Raw genomic sequence first — 24,918 nt, forward strand, 5'->3', positions numbered from 1 at the left:
ATGCCCAACCTCCTTTGCTGCATCCCAAGCCCTTTCCTCTCTGTCCCACTCCGTAGGGACACGGGGACAGACTATTCCCTTCTCACATCCTCCCCCCTCAAGCTATGCTGGCTAGGTCTGGCCGACAAGGACACCTTTTCCCTGGGGATCACTCTTTTCATAGCAGCAGCTCTGTGCTCTGGCTGACGTCCTGGAAGACAGCCTCCCAGCTGAAATCCCCAGCTTGGGGTTGGCATTTTGGGCTTGCATCCTTCCCAGATGTGCTGGGGGATGCCAACAGCAGAACACGCGGATCGCCCACAGGGAGAGAAAGCTGGCCACCATCACTGGTTCTTCGGGGAACACAGGTGTTTCAGTCCTGTTGTTAGGCCACATAATCCAGCCCCTTTGGTTGTGCAAAAGGGTCTCACTTCTGCTACGGGAAAGACCTGTGCCTCCCTGAGAGCTGGAGCAGAGGGGAGGCTGCTCTGCCACCTCCTCCCCTAGCCAGAGCCCCAGCCCCTCTGGGAATGGGATCTCGGGACCCTCCTGCCTTGGCACGTAACTTGTGACCTGTCAGTTCAGCACTGGGAAGAAGCTGGGAGGTGTTAGAGACAAACCTGGACCTCCAGAAAGGCACGTTGTGCTGAGAAGCCACAGTGTGATCCCGAGGGAGCCCCGCTGTGGGCTGCGAGGGGTGGTCGCCGGGTAGTGTGGGTGGTGGGCACGAATGGCTGTAGGTCACACCTGGGTCTGCGACAGGGTCTGCTCCTGGCAGAGCCGCGCTGGGGATGGGTGAGGGCAGGCAGCTCTCTGCCCGTGCTCGGTCAGCTGCCCCCGGCTGGACCAGGCTTCAGCTGCCCGCGCCTCTGCTCCTGAGCCGGGAGAGCTGCTGCGGGGGCCACACGGAGAGGTTAGGGGCAAGTGGGGAGACAGTGCGGGGCTCGGGGAGCTGCCAGAGCCTGGGGGAGCAGCACGGGCTCCCCAGGGGATTACTTGGGCTAGGGCTGGGGGGGGGGGGGGGTGCAGGAAGGATGGGCTGCGGTATTGACATCTGCTGTGCTGATGCAAATCTGCGTTAATTCCGCTCACCGGAGCGATGGCCAGGTGTGCGTGAGGCAAATCGACATCCCACCCGGGTCCCTACGGAGCAGAGCAGAGGAATCCCCGTCTGAGCCGGCAAAGGAGCTGCCTGACCCCTCAGCACCAGCTCCGGCAGCGAGAGTGGGAAGGGCAGGGGGAGTGGGAAGGGCTGCGCCCTGGGAAATGCAGCGAACAGAAGAGAGGGGAGAGAGTTTCTGCCTCGTTATCTCAGCCGGCGGGAGGAGAGATCAGGCCGGGAGGAGCGGAGGGGTGGCGATGCGCGGCGCTCAGCCGTAGGGGCTGGCAGTACCGCAGGCAGCCGGCGGGAGGGGGGTCTCGGGACGGGGCGGGGGTGAAGTTCGGTGCCGCCGCCGCCGCACGGCCCGGCCACCGGCCGGGGCTCCGCCGTGCCGCTCCCCGCCAGCCCCCGGCCGGGCCCGCCCCCCTCCCGCCGCAGGGCCGCCGGACGCCCACCCGGGCGACAGGGCCGCGGCCTCCCCGCCGCCGCCGTCATGCCCGCCGCTGCCGCCCCGCTTCTGCCGCTGCCGCCGCCGCTCCAAGTTGGCGGGTGAGCCCTTCTCCCACGGGCAGGTAAGGACCCGCGTGCCGCTTTCGCGGGTGGGCGCAGCCTTGCTCGGTGGCTTTCCCGGGGCGGGGGGGGAGGGTCTGGAACACCCCAGGCTGTTCCCTTTGGGGTGCCGCGGGAGAGTTCGGTGAGTCCCCGGGGAAAGCCGGGAGGAAGCTCGGGTTGGCCCCGTGGGGTGGGAAAAATGTGTCGGGGATCGTAAAGATGAAAGGCTGCAACCTGGAGAAACCAGGACAAAATTACCAGATTAAAGGCTCTGGGGTGGGCGAAATCTAAGGTTTTCAGCAAAAGTTTTGGAGGCCAAATACAGCAGAGCAACTGCAATGGGCACCCTGGACCCAAATAGCCATCGGGGCTCCCTCCCTGGGGGGCAGCTCCGCCGCTGGATGAAGTTTAGGGGCTCATTTCCTTTTGCTGAGGAGCTTCAGCAGCTGGGGACAGCCACCAAGCCACCGGCCACCCCAACTGCCCATCCTTAGGATGCACCCGGCCCGGGGACCTCGGTCGAGAGGGCCATGGCCAGCGCCATGAATTGTGCCAAGGAAATGTCTCCCCTGAACCGCACCGTCTCCCTAGAGCCCTGCGGATGCCCTCCCAGCTTGTGTCTGAGGGGAAGAGCCGCACGTTCAGGAGTTTCGAAGGGAAGCACTTTCCATCTCTGCCCGGTGCCTGTTTACAATTCCTCTCCGAAGCTGCTGCGGGTCTCACAAAAGCCGTGCTTCTCTCCCCAAACCCGCTTTACTGGGCTGCCTGCTTTGCTTCTGGAAAAAAAAAAATAAATTTATTTTTGTGAGCTTAGAATCTGCCACCAGTAGAAAGCTTTTTCCCAGGGGGAAGGTAGCGCTAGGTAAATACCGGGGATAAGCAGGGGAGCCGGGTCTGAGCCTGCCTGCAACACACAAGGAATAAAAAGCTCTGGTCTCTGGGGGATAATGGCTGGTTACTTTGTAGGCTGTCAGGAGAAGGAATTACCTAAGCCAAAATGTAGTGACTGTGTTTCTCCAGGAAAAAAGTTTCTCGTGTCATGAAAATGGCTGGCAGAGCTAAAGCTTTGGGGAGCTGAATCCGCTTCACTTAGGCTCCCTGAACCACCATCAGAGGCAGGTAATAAACACCCTTATTAAAGAATGAGTAATTTGCTGCAGCTCCGTCACGGTGAATTTCTACAGCAGATCCCTGCTTTTGCGTGGTACCCAAGCCCTCAGCCCAGCCTGCAGACATCACCAAGAGGCGACCAAGTGCTCGGCAAAAACTTGCCCATTAAAGTCCCCCTCTGCCACCTGCAAGCTCAAAGGAGCAAACCCCAGAGGGGCCAGTCCTGCCCATCCCAGCAGCCTGTGGGATGTAGGGAATGGCCACCTGGCACAGGCACGGGCACTTCAGGCCTTCGTCGTTTGGCTGCCCCCTTCATGGCCCCTCTGCATGGGATGGGATGCACTTGCAGCTTCCCAGGAGCATCCTTCACCTTGATGGACAGCCTGAAGCTCTGCCCTTCCTGCTCCTCACTTTCCTCTCTGGGTGCCTCTGGTGCCACTCCGTCCCTACCTCCGTCCCTCCGTTAAACCTCAGATACCAACACACCATGCCCCTTCCCTAAGTCTCTCTTACCCCTTAATCGCCCTGCCTCCCATTTAATATCCATGCCTGTAATTATTTTCCAGCTCCCTTGCAAGCATGGTCTCTGAATCGGGCAGATTTTGGCTCTTTTCTGCCTGTTTTCTGAAGCCCTGTACCGGAGTCTGGGACTGCCAGGCACCGCTCGCAGGACACAACTCTCCTGCTGCTTTCAGAGGGTGGTTTCAGGCAATGACTTCAGACAGTTTTTCTCTATCTGTAGAATTAGTGATTGGCAAATTATTGACTTTTCCAGCTGAAGGGCCAAGCCACAGCATTAGAGAGGGGGGAAAAAAGCCATTATAGATTTCCTCCAAATTGCTTTTTTATTGCTGCTTCTCTGTCAAGTTTAAAAGGCAGCAAACGAGCCCAAATGCTTTGCTCAGCCTAGAAGGGGAGGCTCCGCTGATCCTCATAATTTTTTTACTTAAACCAGTTTCCTTCTGGAGTGAAACACTTTAGGTATCTTTTGAAAAGCAGAGCTGGTCACAATTCTGGTCTCCAAGCTCTGTGTCTGGAGATTCAGCTGTTGGTGTGAAGAACTGGCCCGGGGCATGTGTGCACCAGCTTGGAGACATGACGTGGTGGCCACGCTGGTGCTGTTCCTCAGCTGGGTGAGTGTTTCTCCAAAAGCCCTCCTAGCCTCCAAGATGGGAGGGCAGGATGAGACGGAGGGTGCTGGGACTCGTACCCGGAGAGCAGGGAAGGACCATGAGCAGGATGTCCTTGTTCAGCCCGTGCGGGACCGCTGGTGCTGCTCACCCAGAGCAGAGCCACCTCCTGCGCCATGTTATGTCTGCAGATGGGCACAAGCGGCAGCCTGAGCCCCGTCCCAGGAAGGGCTGGTGTAAGTCCAGAGGTGACATTGGCAGGGAAGAGAAATGGGCCAGGAAGAGAGGGAAAGCATCCACACAGCAAACGCAGGAGCAGCCCACAGGGCCCCTCAGCAAGGCATGGTCGGGAATTGACAGGGCCGTGGAACGGAAAACGTGACATCGTTTTGTAGCATCTCTTTCCACACCATATGGATGATAATTTAGCATCGTCCTCTGCACGCCCCTGGCGCCCTGGGGCTACGGGACAGACAAGAGCCGTGGGCTGGCTGGGGACAGCTGCTGCCTTTCCTCTAGCTGTGTTCCTGAATACAGAATAAACCTCTTCTGCAGCTCCCACCAGCTTAAACCCTCTATAAACACAGAGGGCACATCTCCACCCGAGCATCCAATTTCTGTGGCAATAACAAATACGAAAGAGAGGCTCAGAATTTGGTTTGGCTTACGCCTATTGACCCAGGTAATAATGTAACACCTTGAAGTTTGTCTGAGTCTGCAGACATTGGCCAGAGTGGGAAGAGAGCGATTCCCCGTGTTTGCTGAACCAGGAGATCGGCATACTGCCGATAAATACAGGCTGTGTTTGGAAACTTAGGGTTTGGAAAAGTAAGCCAGAAAGGTGTCATTTCCACAGCGTAAGTCGATTTTTAAAGAGAGAGCAGATCGTTGGCAAATGAATTAAACATCTGAACTGTAGAGGAGCCCTGTGCATCCCCAGCAGAATCAGGCCAGCGTAAGCAAAGTGGAAATAGCCCTGAGGCAGGCAGACACTGGATAAAATAAACAGGATGGTGGGGAAAGGAGGGTGCCGGCATGCGCTAGCCTTCAGGGTGGTTGTGAATCATTTGAGTACGGATATGTTTTAAACAGAGACAAATGAGCAGTCCTTAGCAGCCGCTTTACATTGCCAGCTTCGATTGATAGGATTTGCAGAAAGATGCAAGGATGGAGTTAGGTGCTGTGGCTAAGCTGCTCTATCAGCAAGCCACAGCTGCGAAGGGGAGGACTTCTCTCTGTCCCTTCGATGCCTGCTGCCAACCGTTTGTGACATCTCCATCTTGGTCTTGGCCAGTGCGGGTCTCTCTTCTCATCTGGAAGAAAGCCAGGTCCTATCTGGTGGATCACTTCTGTGCTGGGTGACAGGCCCTGGGAGAGAGAGCCTCCCTGGGGCTGCGGACCCTGGGCTCGGCCCTGGGGCAGGATGAGCTGGAGGGCTGAGGGGCAGAGGGCTGGTCCTGGCGGGGAGCATGAGGCACGGGTCTGCTCCAGCACAGGGTGTGGCTGCTCCCTAAGGGTGATGCTCACCCTGTGCCACAGGACCGGGCAGCCCCAGAGTGGTCTGTGGGGAGGATGGGATGCAGGGTCCTGAGGCAGCAGCAGCAGCTGCCGCCATTAAGGGGCTGTGGGACTTCACTGGCAGGAGAAAAGCCTTGAAATGGAGATGGTGGGACCGCAGCAAAGGGTACGGGTGAAATAGGGCAAGCTGGGAGGAGAGTGTGGAGCCATATAGGATACCCACCGTGTTCAGTTCATTACTGGGTATAAATAGTGATGGAGAAAACTAATGTGAAATTGAAGACTGTAACTATTAGCACAGGAAAATCAGCCATGACCAAAATTGCAATCTGCAAGCACAAGCTCCAGTGCATCTTTCCAGCAGCAGTGAGAATGTCCCAGTAGTAAACACATCTGGGGGAACCTCTGTGAGCTCTCCTGTGGGATGCTTGGTGTCCCTTTGGGTATGTCGGACAGGGAGCCTGGTCTCAGCGGGGGACAGGGCTGCCTCTGTGCTGGAAGCATTTGTGCTTCCCAGAGACCAGGGGTCAGTGAGTTTGGCTCCCAGTAGCTTTACAGGCATGGATATTTCTAAGTAGGCTTTCTATGTTGCCCCTCTTTCCAGGCAGCAACCTTAGGGTATTTCCATAGTGCGGTCCTGAGCTGAGGAAGAGGAGGTTGAAGGCTGGACCCAGTCTAAGCTCATGTTTCTCCAGGCCAGTGATCTGGATGCCGCAGCAGGCAGGGGAAGTCGCTCTTCCCTGACCCTGAGCTAGCATTTTGCAGATAACAGAGCCCGACAGCTTCCCAAGCTGTCCTCACTGGCTGATGCCTCAAAGAACTGGAGATGCTGAGTGACAGCCCCAGCAGCTTCCCGGCATGGGAGTCATCGCCCTGACCTCCGCTGCCTCCGAGCAAGCCTGCTGGGTCCCCAAACAGGAACGTGACAAAGCCTCCAGTGAGAGCTGTCAGTGAGTTTTGGTTGGCATCACTGGGGCTTCATGTGGAGGGCGCTGCAGGGCTGAAGGTTGCTTGGGTGCAAATCTAGCAGGCGTGTTCTGAGGCCAAGAGGGCCGCCCCAGTGCTGCTACTGGCATCTCCAGAACTTGCCCTCGCTGATCCTGTCCCAGCCAGCTTTCCCCAGCGCAACGCTGCTGGCCAGGTCACTCTCTCTGCTCGGCCTCAGCTGGCTGCCCCAGGCCACCTTGCTGCCCTCAAGAACAGCCCCGTTGTGTTGCCCCCTCCCTGGTCCCACGCACCCCGGAGACCCACACCCAGGACAGCCCGTGGAAACTCCTGACAGCCGCCTTATTTACTTGTTTGCATCTCCAGCTAAAAAAAAAGGGATGCTGAGAGAGACCGAACCTGCTAATTATACACCTAGCCACCCACGCACCCATGTGTTTTGTTACCTCACCCTCCACGCTTCCCCCTTGCCAGCTGGGTGAGCCCTTTCCTGCTTTCCGTTCCGTGAGGGGCGCATCCCCCGGGGCAGGGCGGGGCGGGTTGGAGCCACCGGGTTCCCCCGCGCTCCGCGGCCGCGAGTGGGTGCAGCGTGGAGTGCCTGGGACATCTAGCGGCCACCTCTCCAAATGCTGGGCCCTGTCGGGGGGGCCGTCAGTGCCGGGCCGGGGGATGGGGGGACAGGGTGGCCTCCCCTACCCCCGCCCCGTTTGCGTGCTCCAGGCTGGGTGTGAGGAGCGTGGGTTTCCGCCTTGGCTCTGAGCACAGCCGGGTCCACACGCTGCTGCGGAGAAACATTTTTATCAGGGAGAATAAAGACTCGATTTCCACCTGAAAATTGCCCAATTTGACTTGTGAACCTTGAAAAGCAGCCCATCATGTCCCAATTCTCAGAGCAATTTAGTCTCTGTTGGAGCCGGAGCCCATTGCCCAGGCACTGGCTCTTACCTGTCAAGTGCTTTGTTCGCTTCTTCCCAGCTCCATCAAACTGGCTGCATCAAAGTTGTGAATTAGATCCTCTGCATTATGAACACCTTGGCTGTCCTCCCTCTAATCCATGTCCACGGACTCTGCGTCACCTTCTTCCTTCCCTCGCGGTCCTCACCAACTCTTTCCCCTCCAGCAGCTCCACAGTCCCTTTCTTCTCCATCCTGGTGGCCAGGGCCCAGCTCTCTGCCTGGCTCAGACATGCTGCCCCGCACCTTTTGTCCACCGTTTCCCTCCCATTGCTGCTCCTACCACACCCCTTTCCTTCTCTGGGTACCACCGCTGCCAGCCCATTGGGGCTGGCATGGCCCACCACCCTCCCCTCCTGCCCTACACCAAGAGCTGCCAGGAGTGGGCCCATCCCATCTCAGGGTTACAGCAGCTGTACCTGGCAGTGATGCTGCTTCCCATCAGCTGGGTCAGCAACAGGTGTTTGCACTGTCCCCTGCACTTTGATCGGCCAGGGCATGGCCGCCCAGCTAGGCACTGCTTCCTGACGGCACCAGCCTCCTTGGGTGGGGAAAGCCTTTGGCTAGGATGGGCCAACTTTCTTGCTTAGGAGCCTGGGGACATGGAACGCAGTCACAACTGGCTAATGAGCCCGGGAAGCAAGGCAGAGTATTTGCTTGACAGGGCAATTAAATAAGGATTGATTCCTGGAGCAGTTACTTAATTTCTTATTAACTGGGCTTATCATAGCTGGCATCTGTGCCAAGGGTCCCTCTGAGGGCTGCACTGCTGCCGGTGGGGGCAGCTAGCGACCTGAGCACCTCTTGTGTGGGGGGGAAAAACACTCAGGATGGTCCCGAGGGGACCTGGACTGCCCCAGGGAATGTGGTGTGGAGGTGAGGTCTGTGAAGCGCAAAGCTGAGTTTGCTACCTCTTTATTTTCACGCCTCATTTTGTCTCCTTTTATCCAGTATTCCCCTTGAGAAGCTGACAGTATACAACGCAGTTGTGCATTTCCCACTCTGCTGGGGACCGCTGCTACCAGCCTGGGGTGCCCTACCTTGCTGAGTGGTTACGGGAGCAGCCGAGCAGTGGAGGAGGCCGTTCCTTAGGGAGCCGGCAGCCCTTAGTCTCAGCAGTAGGGCTGCAGCAACAGTCCACAGCTCAACCAGGGCGCTGGAGTCTGCCTCCTCCCAGGTGTGCCCTCCCCCTGGGCTCACGCTGTGCGTGCACACTCGTATGTGTGCATCCTCCCTGGGCACCTAACAGCCTCCCACTGCCTTACCTGCTGCCCGCCCGGAGTAGCCCCGTGGGGCTGCTGGGAATGCACACTCTCCAGTCACACTGGTAATGAGGATGGAGAATGGCCACTCTTCGCCAATTTTGTCTTTTACAGCTTCCTTGCTTTTATCTGCTGGCTTCATTCTTCTTCCATCAAGCCTGGTTATTACCAAGCGTACTTTATTACCAGACTTACTTTATTACTAGGCTGAATTTATTACCAGGCTCTACTTTATTAAGTCCCTGTGTGGCTAAATTCACTGTAGGATCTAGATAATCCAAACGGGGTTTGGAGATGACAGCAGGGCTGTTTTGGTTCTGTCCTTCCCTGCTCTTGTGCACGCAGGGCTGGTCCTCACCTCCCCTGCCCTTCCCTCTCCAATACCATCTCTAGGAGTTTGGTGGCCTTCGTCTCCACCTGCAAACCCAGACCGTTTGGTGCACACAAGCACACACACTTGTGCACCCAGGCAAGGTCTTTATGCGATGAGGCGAACTTGGTGACTAAGGAGTGAGAAGCATCTCTAACCCCTCTGGCACTGGGACTCTTCACATCAGCTGTTAGAGAGGGAGGTTTTGGCCTGGATGCTTTCTGGTGGGGCGGAGCATGCCGGCCCTCAGTGTCCCCTCCCCACTGATGACAAATGCTGGAACAGGGTGCTAGGGCTGCACTTGGTGGTCCCTTTGCCTATTTATGAGAAGCACAGTGAGATCTCCTTCTGCACTTTGCTCCCCATCCCTGCAGCCCTGTTATCGCCCCATCCTGCTACCAGAGACAGCATTGACCCCAACTCCCAAGAGCAGAAGGCAGCAAGGAAAAGAGAGTTTAGTACAGGTAAATCTTTTATAATCCCAGAGGGTACCAGACTAGCATGGACTAAGATCTTCTAGCTGTAGCCCTGCGCTGGCCATGCTTCGTGCAGCCTCTGAGGTGCTGGCCCTGCCCTGGGACTGACTCCAGGGCAGTTTGAGGGACCAGAGAGTTTTGGGCTCTCCCCACTCCTCTGGGGCAAAGACTTCAGCCCTGCCCAGCCCACATTCACAGAGACTTCCCCATGCTTCCAGCAGTATTTTCCTGCTGTTTCTTTTGCTACCCATGGTTTCTTCACCCTGAAATGTTTGCTACCTGCAAGCCCTCTCTGCCTCTTCTTCCCAGCCCAGGTCAGCCAGCCATCTCCCACCAGCCGGCCTCCTTAGCATCATTTAGGATGCCCAAAGTCAGAAGAGCCCTTGTCCAGCAGCAATCCAGTTGCACAGACACATTCCTCCCACCCTGGTCTGTGGTACCTGCTGCCTCCCAAGCTGGCTTTTAGCTTTCCAGTTCCTCCTGGCTCCTTTCCCTTCTCCCCCCCGCCACACTCTGAGTGTTTCCCAGCGCTCGCTGCAGTGAACATATGGCTTTGCCGCACAGCTCTCCCCCTCCTCTAACTCACCGCTGGAGATCTGAAGTGAGCAGAGCAGCAACCTCCATGCGGGCAGCGCTTGCTGCCCGGCGGCCAGCAGCCTGCCCGCAGCCCATCTGCCCGTGTTCCTCAGTGCATTTGGAGACGGCTCCCTCCGGTAGCTCCCAGCAAAATCCCATCCCTCCCTGCCCTAGCTTGCTGCCAGAAACATTTCTTGTGATGAGGTGCAGATGTCCAACTTTCTCTTGCTAGAGCTGGGCTGCTGCTCCTGCTTGGACTGGTCTCTCCTTACTGTTTTGTTAAAAAATGAGATATTTTATTGGAAATCTGATTTGCATATTGAGGTAAGAAAGGAAGAGCTTCCTGCTTTCCTTGCCTGAAAACTGGGATAAAGCTTTGCGCTTCTCTAGCTCTGTACAGGGGGAAAAAAAAAGTCTGTGCTACGAATACGCATCTCCCTTAAATATTTTGAAAATACTTAGTGGCCATCTGCCGTATGAGCCATTACAGGCTTTATTAGTAAGGTGGGAGACTGCAGTGAGCAGAGGATGTTTTGGGGGAGGGAGAAATGGAGGGCGTTCACCAAAACGTAGAGTTTTAGCAACAAACGAGTGGTTTTGAACATTTTCCTGGGCAGCTTTCCAAAACGTGATGACCACTGCCAGAACAAAGCCCATCGACAGGGCCGTTTAAAACTCAGTACAGTACTCAGACCTTTGTAGTATGGCAGAGTTTGGCCAAGGGGATGGGACCACTTGGGTTTTTCACTCTCGGGAGTCTTGAACTCCAACTTCTTGATTTACATTTTCTTCTTGAGGACAGATTTAAAGCCCAGGTGATGTGCCTTCTTTCAGAAAGCCTAGTGCACCTCAGGGAACCCTGTAGCAGGTGGAATCGTGTCTCTGCTACACAGCATCCTGCAGAGGAGGCAGCAACGGAGGTCTCTGAGGAGGACAGCAACATTTGGGGTTGCAAGGCAGTAAGGTGGCACAGTCTAGGAGCTGGGAACGTGCTAGGGAGCAGCTGTAAAACACAGGGCTCGGGTGCTGAAGAGCGCAAAGTAATTGTTTCTGTCTCCTGGGGAATGCTGATATTTCACTACACGTTTTCTTTGTGCCAAGGTGGGTTGGGAAGCCAAAATAGCAAACGCTTCTCCGAAGAAAAGGGGTTGAAATATTTCCTCTCAGAAATTTTCATAAAAAAAAAAAAAAAAAAAAAAGGCAGCACAAGGTTTCAGTGCTCTAAAATGGAGGAAAGGAGAGGGGGGTGGATTTTTCTGAGGAAAAAAACTCGTGGTGACATTTGTAGCTGAGGATCCCATTTGGACTCGACATTTTCTGAAATCAGTGGCCCGGAGCCAGGGCTGCGCAGCTGCCAGCTGTACCCAGGGGTGGAGCTGGTTTAAATAGGGGTCTGTTAAGATGAGTCGTTTGCTTAAATTGCCCCATGGTGCCTCCCATGTAACCTCAGCATCCCTCCATTCCTCCACACGGCCATCTGAGCATCCACACTCCTCACCCCAGCCTAAACGCCACCTCCATGTCCTCACAGCAGCCTCCTGGCTTCCCTCTGTGGCTAGCAACTCTTACCCCAGCCCCAGCCTAGCCTTGGAAGAGCCCTAGATACCTGAAAGCAATTAGGTGCATGTGTCATGCCCAGAAGGCTGTAATTCGCCCTGTAAGGCTCCGCTTTGGGAAGTCAGGGAGGCCCCTCAGGTGCCTGTCAGCATCTTATCTACTTCTGTGCTGTCAGTAACGTTTTGTCGCAGCACATGTTATGAACCAGCAGAAAAGATGCAGTGGGTCCTTTCCTGTCAGGCTGCACGTGGCCATCTCAAGGCACGTTACAGATACAGCAAATCTTCATCTTAATCCAGCCTGAATCAGATCATCTCATTGCAGGGCTACATCCTTATCTTACTACCAGCTGGGGAGAGATGAAGAGATGCTCAGTTTGCCGAGATAGCATTCAGGCTGTGGAGGGGGAGGGAGGGCTCTTATTTTCTCTGGCATTGCCAAATCTTTCTGTTCCCACTAGCCTCATCTTGACATCGGCTCCGCATGGGTGAGAGGCTTTTCTGCTCCCTTGCCGTGCTGAAATAACAGCCTCCTCCCTCCCACTCTCTCTGCTCCCTCAGGATTGCTCCCTGCCACCGCCAGCAGCATGGAGAGCATGAGTGAGCTCCAAAACCCACTCTTGGCCAAGGCCAACGGGCACCTTCGGAGCAGCTATTCTTATCACCAGCATCACAGCCAGGACTACCCCAGTCATCGCTGCCAAGGGAAACTGTACTCCTACATCTTCCAAAACACTGGCAGTGCCAGGACTCACCAGCTGCTGGATGCCAGTTCCCTGCAGCTGGCCGTTGAAGCCTTGTACGGCCCCAATTTCATCCTTGTGAAGGATGAGACCACTCTCAAGGCCAAGGACAGCAAGATGGAAAGCTGTGAGACCACTTTTACGGAAAACAAAGAGGCTTCATCTGAAGGTCCCAACGGGCATGAGGCTCAAGAGTCCTGCCTGGTAGAGAGCGACATCCGCATCCAGACTGTGTCCTATGAGGTGGAGGAGGAGGAGCTCCAGGAGTACGAGGTGAGCTTTGACAGGTGGGATGGCACCAAACTCCTTCTCTGGTAACTTTGGCCGCCAGTCCAAATTCTTGGTCATTTATTCTCCTTTCTTTGCCCAGAGCTTAACCCCTAGACCCTACCATCTCCTGCCTCACCAGCCTCTCCCTGTGAACTCAGGAGAATATTTCTTCTTTCTCCTTATCATTTCTACTCCCTTTTCCTCACCGCAGACCTCAGGAGGAGGGCAGCTTCCCCGAGGAGGCTGTGTGCTGGCCGGGAGCGAAGGGGAGGTGGGGCCGTCTCTGCAGGACCCTTGGGATGTGGGGACCCTTTGACGAGGGCAGCCGGCTGCTGCCGCGGTACTTGAGCTAATGGGAAATAGCAGCTCTTGCATAACAGCAAAATTCACATGCCTGATGGCAGCAGCTGAGAGAAAGCTTTATGTATAAAGAGAAGATGAATATTGCAAAGGAGGAATAAGAGCTGGCAAAGCAGCCTTGTGCTGCACTCCATGCCCCACCACAGCTCAAGTGGCAGTGCAGAGGCTGGGAACATCATCTAGGACCTTGAGAGGTGGGAACGGATCCCCAGAGCCCTCCAAACCTGATCTCTAATGACCCAGCACAGCTCTCCTGCTTTTGGTGCTGGTGGTGTGGCCTTTTCAGAGGGCAGCAGGGCTGTCTCCACCTCCGCATGCCTTCTGCACCGAGACACATCACTTCCAGGCCGGTCTGCGGCGGGCCAAGCGGTGCCCAAAGCCTGGGCCCAGCCGCTCTGAGTGATGCGCTCGCTAAGGGGACAGGACATGTCACCCCTGTGATGGAGGCTCCAATTCAGGCGCTTTCCCTCACTTGCTAAATTAGTTTAGCTGGATATCGATCTCCTAGTCTCTAATGGGGATAAGGCACTTTGTTTAAGTTTGTTTAAGCTGACAAACAGCCAGTTCTGCCAAAGCTCAAGATATTTCAGTTTTAAACTATCTATCTCCCAGGGAAATCCCAGACCCCCAGCAAGCGAGCTCAGCATTTGCTCTGGCAGGAAGCCACTCTGCTCCTGAATTTGCTGAGCTACATTTTTTCTCATCAAACCAGGCTGAGGAGGCTAAAATCTTTTGGAAAATCACTCCTTGAACTTGCAGGTGGGAAACGTGAGAATACGTGAAGGGGTCAGGAGGGAGCAGGAGGTGGGTGGAGAGGGGCTGAGATGCAGGGTGGCATGGGGAGGTGGGCACATGCTGAACCCCTCTGGTTTTGCAGAGTGACTCCTCCAGTGACAGCGAAAGCGAGGATCAGTTCCTGATGCTTCCCCCCCGGGACCACCTGGGCTTGGCCCTTTTCTCCATGCTGTGCTGCTTCTGGCCCCTGGGGATTGCTGCCTTCTACTTCTCCCAAGGGGTAAGAGATCCCTTTGCTTGCCTGCACGTGCCGAGAGCTAGAACAAGGGTCCTGAAAGCCACAGCAGCCCTTGGAGGGGACTGGGCACCTTTCTGGCTCTAAGACTCATCTCTGTGTCATTCCCAGACCCTTGAAGGCCAAGGCAAAGGGTGCTGCTCGCTCCTGGATATCTTGACCACTGCTATGGCATTGCAAGCCCTCTGGCTCTTGTATGGGGTACTGGAAGCCAGGCTTTTCCTTTGGGTCTTTCGGGTGTTATTTAGGGAACTGGGGCTCCCCTTTGTCCCTTGCCCAGGTTCTCACCCTTCAGCCAGGTTGAGGAAAATGACATCTTCGCACCTGCCCTCCCATTCTCTACTAGTGCAGAGGTCCTACACCACGACCTGGTCCGAGGCAGCTCATGCCGCAGGAGTCAGGCTGCTCCGGAGACTGGACGCAAAGGGGAGCCTGGTCTCCACATCCCACTACAGCCTCCCCATTGCGTGTATTTCTGACACGCGTTGGCTGACCTCTGTGAGCCAACACCGGGCCGGCAGAGGCTGGAGAGGGTGGTGGCCCTCGGGCTGCATCAGCTCAGAGGAGCTGCTGCCTTCTGCCCAGAGCCTGGGCTTGCTTACATTGCTGCTGACCCAGAATAATTTGTGCAGAGCCAGGGGATTTACTCTACGTTTGCACAGATGCTGCTGCAACAAGAATAGAGGGAGGAGGAGGCATTAAGAAGTTAAATCAAGAGGACAGAAACAGAAACGGAAAAGTATATAGCATGAGTACCTGGCACAGAGGCGGTGAGAAGCAGGGGAAGCTTTAACTGATTAGGGCCTGAAGGAGTGGCTGATTCCACATTTTTCCACGTGGTGCAAGGTAGCACAGTGCACTCTCTACGTGATGATGTATTTGGTGCGATTTATATTTAGCTCCATTTGCTGTAACTACCACTTTTGTTCACTCACTGAGGCAAGGACCATCTCTTTATTCAGGGTCTATGCAGTGAGTGCTCTGATCTCCACATGGCAGCTCAGACACAAACAGTAGGTAGTACTAGGAATCATAGGATCATAGAGTGGTTAGGGTTGGAAGGGGCCTTTAAAGGTCATCTAGTCGAACCTCCCTGTAAGGAGCAGGGACATCTCCAACCAGATCAGGCTGCTCAGAGCCCCGTCCAACCTGGCCTTGAATGTTTCCAGGGATGGGGCATCCACCACCTCTCTGGGCAACCTGTTCCAGTTTTCTACCACCCTCACTGTAAAACATTTTTTCCTAATATCTAATCTAAATCTACCTCTCTTTATTTTGAAACCATTACCCCTCATCCTATTGCAACAGGCCCTACTGAAGAGTTTCTCCCTGTCTTTCCTGTAGCTCTGAATGTGCCCTGAGCACTTAGGGAAGCTGGAATTCACCAGCCCAGAGAGCTGACACCCACATCTGCCTCCATCACTGCCTTCATCAGCCCTCCTATGGCAAATAGGCTTCAACTGAAAACCCCATGCAGGCAAAATCAAGTAGCAGCTCAGCTCCCTCAGACTAGGTAGTACTTGTTATGTGTACATTTCTATCTAGTTGGTACGACGCCGCCATCACCCCTATGCAGCGACCTGTTTGCCTGGGCTGATGAGGGTCTGAGCGCCCAGGTGGCTGGGGTTTGCAGACAAAGGGCCCAAGCCCACTCTTCCCTTAGAGGTGAAATCCACAGGGAAATGTGTGTAGGCTGTCCATCCCCAGCCTTCATGGGATGCAGTGGCCAGGGAGGAGGGGGCTGACTCACCAGTGAAACGACTGCACGCAGGCTAAAAGGCTGGGTTGGTGCGGCTGTGAGCAATGGGCATTTCTTCTCCTTCCAGACCAGCAAGGCTGTCTCCAAAGGAGATTTCCATCTGGCCAGTTCAGCTTCCCGCCGAGCTCTCTTCCTCGCTGCGCTCTCCATAACCATCGGCACAGGAGTGTACGTCGGGGTGGTGGTAGCGCTGATCGCGTATCTCTCCAAAGGGGGCCACGTATAGCTGCCACCCGCACGTCAGCGCCGCCCCAGCCACCGGCCCTCCTGGGATCAAGCTTTCCTGTGGAGTGCAGGGCGCCAGTGCCTGCAAGGGCTGCTTGCACAGCAGGACCCCGGCTTGGATGCCCTGCGCAGGCTCTTTCCCCTTTCAGATAAACAGTAGACCCCTGTTCTCCCCAAGGCTGTGGGGTGTTGCCATCCGACAGCAGGGAATTGGGCACTGGCCTGGCTGCTGGGACCAGGAGGAGCACGTTTGCCTGCTGGAAGATGTGCAGGAGAGATGCTGTGTGCTGCTGCTGGGCTGGTGCCATCACTCCTGCTCTGCGGCCACGGCTTCCCCTCCCAGCCCCACAGCCGTCAGATGGAACCCACGCTTGGCCCATGAAGGGGGCACGCAGGGAGGAGAGGGGATACGGCACTGGGGAATAACTCTGGGATGCTGGGGTCCTTGTGGGGTCTCCAGACTCCTGTGATGGGGACAACATCCTAATTTTGGTGCCACGGGGTGGTACCTCAGCTGCAGCAAAGTAGGAGGACATGGCACGGACATGACCGAAGGGCATGCTCGCTGCATCCCTCTGCAGACAGACCCCTGATCGAGGGAACATCCCAGTCGCTGGCCAGTCCCAGGCAAGAAACAAGGAGGAAAGCAGGCTGGTGGTTGCACACCATCTGGCAAAGACAAGAAGGTTTTCTCTGCGTTACTAATGACTGTCATAATTGCAAGTTGGAGTCCCCATAAGATTGGCGTCCCACAGTGCTGGGCCCTGAAAAGACTTGTAATTGCAATTTCTACCCCAGAAACCACCTGGGAGGGGTGGGGGGCCTGAAGGACTCCACTCTCAGCAGCAGGTCAGGGCCTCACACACAGAGAGGGATGGAAAAAAAGGGCTGACATAACACACAGAGCCTGGGATGGGAGTGCTGTTTGCGAGGGGACGACACCCAGAGAGAGGGAAGACTTGGAGGGAACCCGAGACACAGGGGTGACACCAACACACTTCTTCCCATGCGTCGGGGAGGGGTATCTCCATCCACCCAAAGGCTCTGCTCACAAGGAAATCCCACATAGCTCCACTTACACCTTCCTCTGGCTAATTTGTACATTGTCAGTGACACATCATGTGCTTCGGAGGTTGGTGTGACGGTGTTAAAAGGCCCTGCCTCACCCCCCTCCCCAGCATCCACCTTGACCCTCTCTCACCCTGGCCGTGGCTCCTCTGCCGCCTCCTTCCTCCCTGCGCAGGAGGCTTTGGGGAGACTCTGGGTGCCCATCAGCCCCTCACCGGGGTTTCTGGGCAGGCAGCAGCCAGCTCTGCAAGGGGCACAGTGTGTTCCTCGAGCTGGGCACTGTTCAAATGTACATTTCATCCTAAAGAAGCATGTTAATGTCTGCGATCGCTGTTGTACTTGAGCCACAAAAGAGAGAAGCACATCAGAGACCTGTTCAGAAGCTGGTCTGAAATTTCCCATTACATTTTATAATGTGGAAGAGCTAATAAATAAACCTAAAAAAAAAAAAAAAGCAGGAAAAAACTGTTTAAAGGACACAAAGCTCACTAGGGAAGAGGTGAGCTTTTCAGGAGTGCTGGGCTCGCTTAGACCTGGAGGTGTTTATGCCATTCCCAAAGGACATTATGATCCAGCCAGTGTCTGGGCAGCTTGGAGGGAGATGGACTGCGATGTAGATGACAGTGAGCAGCCAGCGCTGGGAGCGGGATGGTGATGGACTTTTTTTGCTGTGTGTGGATGGACAAGTATTAGGGACAGAGAGAGAATGGAGCATGGATTATGTTCAGGCTGCTCTGTGTGTAGTAGAAGCATAAAATAAAATGTGCTGGGAGAGGGGTGGAAGAATATGAACATCACGAGGGAATAAGCCGGTCTTGCTTCTGATGGTGGACAGAGAGACCGGATTTGCAGGGAAGGCCTGGGGTGTCCAGAAGAAGTGAGGTGGCTTAGAGAGGAGAGATGAGGCTCACTCTCGTCCAGCAGCCAAGGGATGGTTTTCGTTCCCCTCTCCCCCTTGTACTCAGCCTTCTTGAGCATCCGCGGGTGCCCATGCGGCAGGGGTGACCAGACCCGCTGCTTTGCCAGCTCAGTGCTGTCCCAGCTAAACCCCTCTCCGCCTCTCCCCCCTCAAGCACCCCGAGTCGGGGGGCAGGAGTGAGGGGCTCCCCTGCCGATCCTGGTCCAGACAAAATCCTCAGGGCTGCTGGACCAGAATCGGCAATGAGGAACTGCGTTTGCTGTGAATTTGTAATTCTGCCAGCTGGTTCGCTCCAGGGGCTGCGCTGGGTGGGGGGCCAGCAGCCCCTAGCCCACTCCCTGTGGGCACCCCGACCCCCTGCACCCCAACTCACCTCTTTGTCTTTTATTAATTGGAGACACATGGGGAAGGACTGGGCTAAAGGGCCAACAGAATTAAAGTATTTTCTGCTAATAGCCTGAATCTCTGATGATCTTGTCAAAGGAGGGGGGAAGGGGCTGTGCCAGAGCATCCCTAAGGGGGGCATTATGCAAATGGAGAAATTAGTTGGAAACAGCCTGAAGGGAAACATGTGGAAATTGAAATCTGAGGACCAGCATGGAGAGTGCTGCTGAATAACTTATTATAGACTCACAGCGTCTGCTGCAGCAGCCTGAGCAGAAGGGAAGAAAGCAAAAAGGCAACAATGCACAGCAGTCGGGGAAGATGCAAGCTCCAGAAACTGGATTGAGCTTAAAAAAAAACCCCAAATGTTAAACTAAACCCTACCAGTGGGTGTGGAAGAGGAGACTCTTTGCCCCTTCCCTCCTGTCCTCCCAGGGGAGAGGTTCCTCTCCCAGATAAGACCCTCAGCCCCACGGCAGATCTCTGTAATGGTCCTGATCCCACAGAAGATACTCAGAAATTTGGAATAAAGGAGGAACAGCCTCGGATTCTGGCCCAGCAACATGTCTATGCCAGAAAGGAGAAGGGAGCACAGGGGGCCTGGCAGGTTGCAACTGTGAGAGGTGATGTGAAGGGCAGGGAGCGCAGAGACCATCCATGCCCATGCAGAGGGGCGGTGGTGGAGCAGGGATTCCTGGTGGCTGGCAAGGGAGGATTTGGGCTTCTGTGAGCTGAGCAAGGGCAGGGAGGGGTCAGTTAAATAGTGACGTCCTACAAGGGTGTACACAGCAACCTGTGGTCCTTCCCCATGCTCAAGGATTTTCTAAAAAATAAGCACAAGAGGTGCTTAAGGGTCCCATGAGGTATCAGAACAAGCCCCCCCCCTCCTTTCATGATTTATTAGTCCATAAATTAGGACATCTGTTTGCAACTGAGCTCCCTGCCAGCGGGCTGCAGGTGCCTCTCCCTATGAACACAGGTGCTGTCTGGCACCCCCAGGGCAGGCACAATCCTGCAACACCCTGGCCCCAGCAACCCCATCCCATTGCCCTCCTGCCCGCTGCTCCCCAAATGTCCCTGCCCTGGCCCTGTGGCCTCACTAGCACCCCCAGCCCTCATCCTAAGCCGGTGACACCAAGAGACAGACACAGAAAGTCACCAGAAAGCCCATCCTCTGCCCCCTCTCCCCACGCCCATGCCTGGATACCGCCCCCTCCCTTATCTCACACGCTGGGTGGCTTTTGGATTGTGAGAAGTGCCATCACCAGGCGTCCCAGGTGCCCTCCCAAAGAGAAGACCCTGGGGATGGAGCTGCCCCACTCCCTGTGGCTGGCTGAACATCCCCTCCATCCTTCACCTGCCCTAGAGATGCTCCTCACTCAGCCAGGAGCTCAGGGCAGCACTGTCTGAGGTGTGCTGGGCATTGGTTTCTTTTCGCAGCGGTGCAAAACTTTACATCTTCCAGCTTGGACTCCCTTCACAACCTCTGCAATGTCAAGGTGAGCACTTCCCAGGAGACATTTCTCTTTGGAAGCAGCTAAGGATGGGGTAGACGGAGCCCATGACAAGGGCAAGAGCGGACTTTGGATATTGCCTCCTTCTGGGACGCAACCAGGGAGAAAGCTGCTGAGGAAAAACGCACCAGAACCTCAGCCACAGGTCTGAGCAACCAACACATCTGAGCCACCGCCTGCTTCCCCTGGTTCTGCTCATGCCATTCACCCCTCAGCAAGTGCTGCAACATGCCAAAATGGGGCCACTGGCTACAGACAGTGGCCGGGAAATGGTGATGAGGGATGCAGGGATGGGGCTGTGCTGGATTTCGCTCCTCTTTCCACAAGGACGAGGTGAGAGGATTGAGGAGAAAGGAAAAGAAGCTGATACGGGTTGTGGGGGACCCAAGACCCTCCAGCTGAAGGGATCGACTAGGGCACTGGTCCTCCCGCATCCTCCCAGCCAACCTGCCGCTCCTCAGGGTCATCCCTGAGACGGGCGATGTGGAAACCACCAAGGCAGGATGCGGGGTGTCCTTCCCGCTGTGCTCCTTCATCTACCTGGCAGGACGCAGCCCCTTGCAGAGGCAAAGCCATCGCCAGCTCTCTGAGCAGCGCCCGTCTGTGAGGTGGGATCGCAACAAGTGCTGGTGGGGCAGAAATACCTCAATTCTCCCCATTTGTCCTCTGCAGGCTGGCAAGAAAAGAGATGCAGGGAAATAAAAGCAGAGCAAGTCCTTTGCCTCGTATAATGGTGCGGTCAGTATTTTCCCTTTACAGCAATCAAGTAAGGAAATAGCTAATTATCTGAGACAGGGCAAATTTTCTATTCCTGTCCAAAAAAAAAATTTAAAAAAAATTTAGCAGTGCATAGCCTGCTTATCCTTATCCTGTCCTCGCCTAGCTTATCCTTCCCCTCAGCTCCCCAAAAAGAGCCTGCAGCAGGGAGAGCATGAGGAGGCACAGCCTGCGGCAATGCCCTCTCTCCCGGGGCTGGCAGGAGAGGATTTTTACAGAGGGAAGCCAATTAAGAGCCATCATTCAGGCATCAGCTGCTGTGAAATGAGGAGGCTCATTACCTCTCCTCTCCCCACAGATGCAGACACCAGCTCCCTCTTCCACAGCCTCCGGTAGCCACATGTGCAGGAACACACTGGTGGGGCCGAGCTGTCCCCATGGGGCAGGAGGATAATGGGTGCTGAGATGGGACAGAGCGCTAGGTGGGGGAGACCCCTTGCTGGGGACAAGGCAGATGCTGTCCCCATGGCCTGATGTGAGCCATGGGGCTTGTTGCGATGCCATGGGAGGGATTGGTTCGTGAGAGTGACACACCACAAGGTGTTAGCATCACCCTCCACTGCTCATCTGTCCCCCTGCGTGCCAAGGGGCTGTATTCCTGCATGGCCTCCTCCCCACTGACCCCCTTCATGTCCCTGCAGTGTCCAGGTGCAGGGGCATTTGGGGATGTGCCGCTCCTCGGAGCTGACCTCGGTTTTGCTGTTGTTAGTGCTTGGGCTGTATCTCAGAGCCAAGAGCTTTGCAAGGGAACTGCAGCTGCCCTTTGAAGGTATATCTTAAAAATGCAATTTAAATAGCCTCACAAGTTGAGCTTTGGGGGCTTTGGAGACTCAAGACTAACAAGTGCCAGAAGCGCCTGACTTGTGAGCTCCCAGGTAAGAGAGGGCCTGTGTCCTCCTACCCTAAATGTGCAGAAGCTCCACTCGGGCCAAGCTCTCCTGAGCAGAGGAGCTGCCTCTCCAGCCGTGCCAGAGAGCAGGACGGGATGTGGGCAATGGTGGAAGAGCCTCTCTTCTCCCCCGACTCCACCACACTCCGCATGGCCGGGATTTTTCTACCCCCTTTTCTCAGCAAGCCAAAGAAGCAGCCACCTGGGCCTTTAAGAAGCGGTTCACACGGCTGATTTCCACTGGTGTTGAAAACATGCTGCTTCGGTTCCACGTATGGGGGGCTCTTTTCTGCTGCCAGCCCTCCGCCCTGGTGCCACCAAGGTCTGCCCAGCTCCCCTTCCCCGTGGTGCCACCTCTGCTGCCTTGGAGAGGCTGGGCTGCTGGGCTCTCTCCCCATGCGACTCATCTTCCCCACCACTGCTCCTCTCTAGAGCTCCCTTGTTTATCTGAGCTTTTCCAGATTCCTCACCTCCAAAAATGCCATGGTGTCCTGCAGCGACCACTCCAGTGCTGGACACAGACAGCACAACCCTCCTGCCCCCATCTCTGCTCAGGAGCTTTTTTGGCTGCAGGGCTGCGCTCAGCTCACTCCCATCCCTGGGAGCCTTTCGGAGGCTTCACAGCAGAAATCCCCCCCACTCCACAGGGGCTCCCTCTTTACTTTTGGAGACACGGCATTTACTTAACTGGATTTTAATCTGCTCAGTGTTTGCTGGCTTAATTTTTAAATCAATCTTGTTGCTTAATCAAAACTTCAGGCAGAACCAAACCCAGTGTCTCATGGAAGTCACAGTGCCGTTGGAGTGCTGTCTTCTCCCGGCACAAAGAGCTGAGGGACAGCCTCATGGGCTGGGGTCCTTCCCGCTGCAGAGGCAGCCTCCCTAGGCAGCTTCAGAAATGCTAGGAAGATACAACTTTATTCTCAAGTGTCTGAGTTTGGCGGGAGGTCTCCATCCTGCTGCGGCTCTCCTACCTTCCCCCAGTGCTGAGGTTACTGAAGTGATGGAGGAGGGATGGGGAGAGGGGCAAAGGAAGAAGCCAGGGAAGGAGATATGAAATGCAAATAAAAGCAATATCTGCCAAAATGCCATCCTCAAAGTAATATATCAAAGTCTAGGTGCAGGCAGTAAAATCTTGACAGTATTAGGCTAGAAAGATGGAAGTTTTTTTCCTTTCTGGCATGCTTTCATATCTGAGTATTTTCTCCAAAACTCCAACGTTTTCCAGATGTTGACTGCTAAATTAGCGTTACACATCAGCTCACTTGCTTTCTCCAAGAGGAATGGTGGGGAACACTGCATCTGGACCTTGGCCAAACCGCTGGGATGGTGCCACGTCAACAGTTGTCAGGTGAAGGCTGGTTCAAGAAAGCTAAGATGGGTATTAACGAGTTATTAATATTTCAGGAGGGCAAAATCCTTGAGGATCCATATGAGGATTGATCTTCCATATTTTCACTAGCATAGCATAGGAAGGAGCAGTGCCTTGGTGCCATTTGGTAATGAGACAAAATCAGGAAATACAGAAGAAGAGTAAAGAAACTGGGCTACCTTGAAGGCAGGAGGGGTGGAGATGGGATGAAATGCAAGAAGATGCAATGAGAGATTGCCACCAGAAGTTGCTGCTGCAGGCAGGGAGCTCCTTGGCCATCAGGGACCAGGGAGAGGCCTGAGCCGTTGCTGCTATGTGAAAAGGTGGATCTGACGTGAAGACCTACAGGGCAAATTGTTTCAGCAAAAATACTCATGAAGGACAACGGCAGAGCAGCAGTGGGCCATGTCTGGACTCCAGGAGACATTTTCAGCCACAGTGTGTGAGAGATGGGTTTTAATGGGAAAGAGGGAGAGGGGATGGTAGGAGAACAGGGAATGGGACCTGGCGGTGGCTGCTCTAACCTGCTGGGACAGAGCCAGATGGTTCCCCACAAATACCCAGGGGACACAGGAGGAAAAGGTCTCATCAGCTGGGTTAGCTCAGCAGCGCTAGTTGCTTGTAGCCCGGACCTATGGAGGGAATTAAGCAGGCTACTGATCCAAAAGATCTCTTTTTTCCTTTTTCTCCTCATCTGCTTTGCTTCCCTCCCCACAGAGATATTCTTGATAATGAATTACTTTTGTGCTCAGCTCAGGAGCAGCTTTGAATGGTGGTGCTGACTTTTCTGCCCTCCACTCAGATGATCCCAGCAAGGCATAGGAGCTCTTGCAAGCCCCAACCCTTTCGCTACCTTGAGATGCTTTTAAGACCAATGTTATTGCTGTCTGCACCAACAAACCAGCTGCCTGTGCAGAATCTGGAAGCAAAGCAGTGCTTGAGATAACACACACCAGCTAAGAGCCCCAAAGCTTTGCTTGGGCATCATCAGCTATTCCCATGGCACGGCATCCAGGCAGGCTCTGCTGCGCTGCATCACCCACCTTCTGGACCTGCAACCCCCCTCCCACAGATGCAAATGGGGTGCATTAGTGGTGGAGCAGAGCCCTAAATTGCAGGTGGGCAGGAAGCTGCTCCCTATGGGCTTTGCAGCCTCCCCAGCCTCTGCCTTTCACTTACTTTTTAATTTCTATCTTTGCTGGGGTCAGTACTTCTCAGTGCCCGCCTGCAAGGGAATTTGAGTGGCACCTGGGCTAAACCTCACTCCACGCATGCAAAGGGAGAGCTTTGTCTGCCAGTGGCTGGCAGCCTAGTGCGGAGCAGCTGAGGCCACCTCAAATTCATCTCCCGATACCAGCTCAATGTGACAGCAGCATGACAGGTACAAATCGAGTGCTACAGTTTCCTCGCCACTTAAACTCTGCTCAGCCACGAACTACATCGGTAAATAACGAACACCCACCATTTAGGTGGTGCCAGCTGTCAGAGACCCACCATGACCCTGCTGCCATAAAGCACAGGGAGGGAGAAATGTAAGGGCGCTTGTAAAACCCCTCAGAGGGATGAGTATTATTTTCCCACCATGCCCCACCCAGGCATCCAGATAAGGGCAGAAAAACCACCACACTTATATCTCTTCACCATGGATCCTCAAAAAATATCTTGCAATGGGGTGGTGGATGATGGGAGAAGAGAGCCCAAGGCCAGAATCAGGGAGAGATTTGTTCTGCAACTGCACCCCGGCATAAGGCATGCAACACTCCCAGCTGAGGGAGAGTCGGATGGGAAGCAGGAGAAGCCATCCCTCTGCCCTGGAGAGCACCAGGTACCTCCCAGCACAGAGGGTCCCCCAGGCTCTCCTGATGCCTACCTGCCCCCAGCAGCAGCTGGCAGCCACCCACCATGCCGTGTCATGCCAATGGATGCCCTGGCCACCATCCTGCTGCCAGGCACGGTCCACCTCAGCCTCAAGGCCACCCAAATGGGGCCTGTGTTAGCACTCAGAGTCAGAAAACCCACCATCCCTGCTGCTTCTCTTAGCTCAGCCGCAGAAGGACATGCTTCAGGGATCTCATGTCC

The 24,918-nt window shown here is 55.1% G+C and overlaps 1 protein-coding gene across 1 annotated transcript; it reads left to right on the top strand.

Annotated features, from left to right (window-relative positions):
* Positions 1-1,520: 1,520 nt before the first annotated feature.
* Positions 1,521-18,358, top strand: SYNDIG1L (synapse differentiation inducing 1 like). The gene is made up of 4 exons (XM_086748885.1): positions 1,521-1,653; positions 12,091-12,545; positions 13,780-13,917; positions 15,759-18,358. Exons 2-4 carry the CDS (start codon positions 12,117-12,119, stop codon positions 15,915-15,917), a joined length of 726 nt encoding a protein of 241 aa, XP_086605011.1. The 5' UTR covers positions 1,521-1,653; positions 12,091-12,116; the 3' UTR covers positions 15,918-18,358.
* The last annotated feature ends 6,560 nt before the right edge of the window (positions 18,359-24,918 follow it).

The sequence above is a fragment of the Chlamydotis macqueenii genome, chromosome 5, assembly GCF_036417535.1.
Source record: "Chlamydotis macqueenii isolate bChlMac1 chromosome 5, bChlMac1.mat, whole genome shotgun sequence".
In the NCBI taxonomy this organism is placed as follows: Eukaryota; Metazoa; Chordata; class Aves; order Otidiformes; family Otididae; genus Chlamydotis; species Chlamydotis macqueenii.

What these genes read in the sequence shown, in the direction of transcription:
- SYNDIG1L (XM_086748885.1), top strand. Translation starts at nt 12,117, where the DNA reads ATGGAGAGCATGAGTGAGCTCCAAAACCCACTCTTGGCCAAGGCCAAC. An exon ending in AGGAGCTCCAGGAGTACGAG is followed by an intron (nt 12,546 to 13,779) that starts GTGAGCTTTGAC and finishes CTGGTTTTGCAG; the next exon opens with AGTGACTCCTCCAGTGACAG. An exon ending in CCTTCTACTTCTCCCAAGGG is followed by an intron (nt 13,918 to 15,758) that starts GTAAGAGATCCC and finishes TTCTCCTTCCAG; the next exon opens with ACCAGCAAGGCTGTCTCCAA.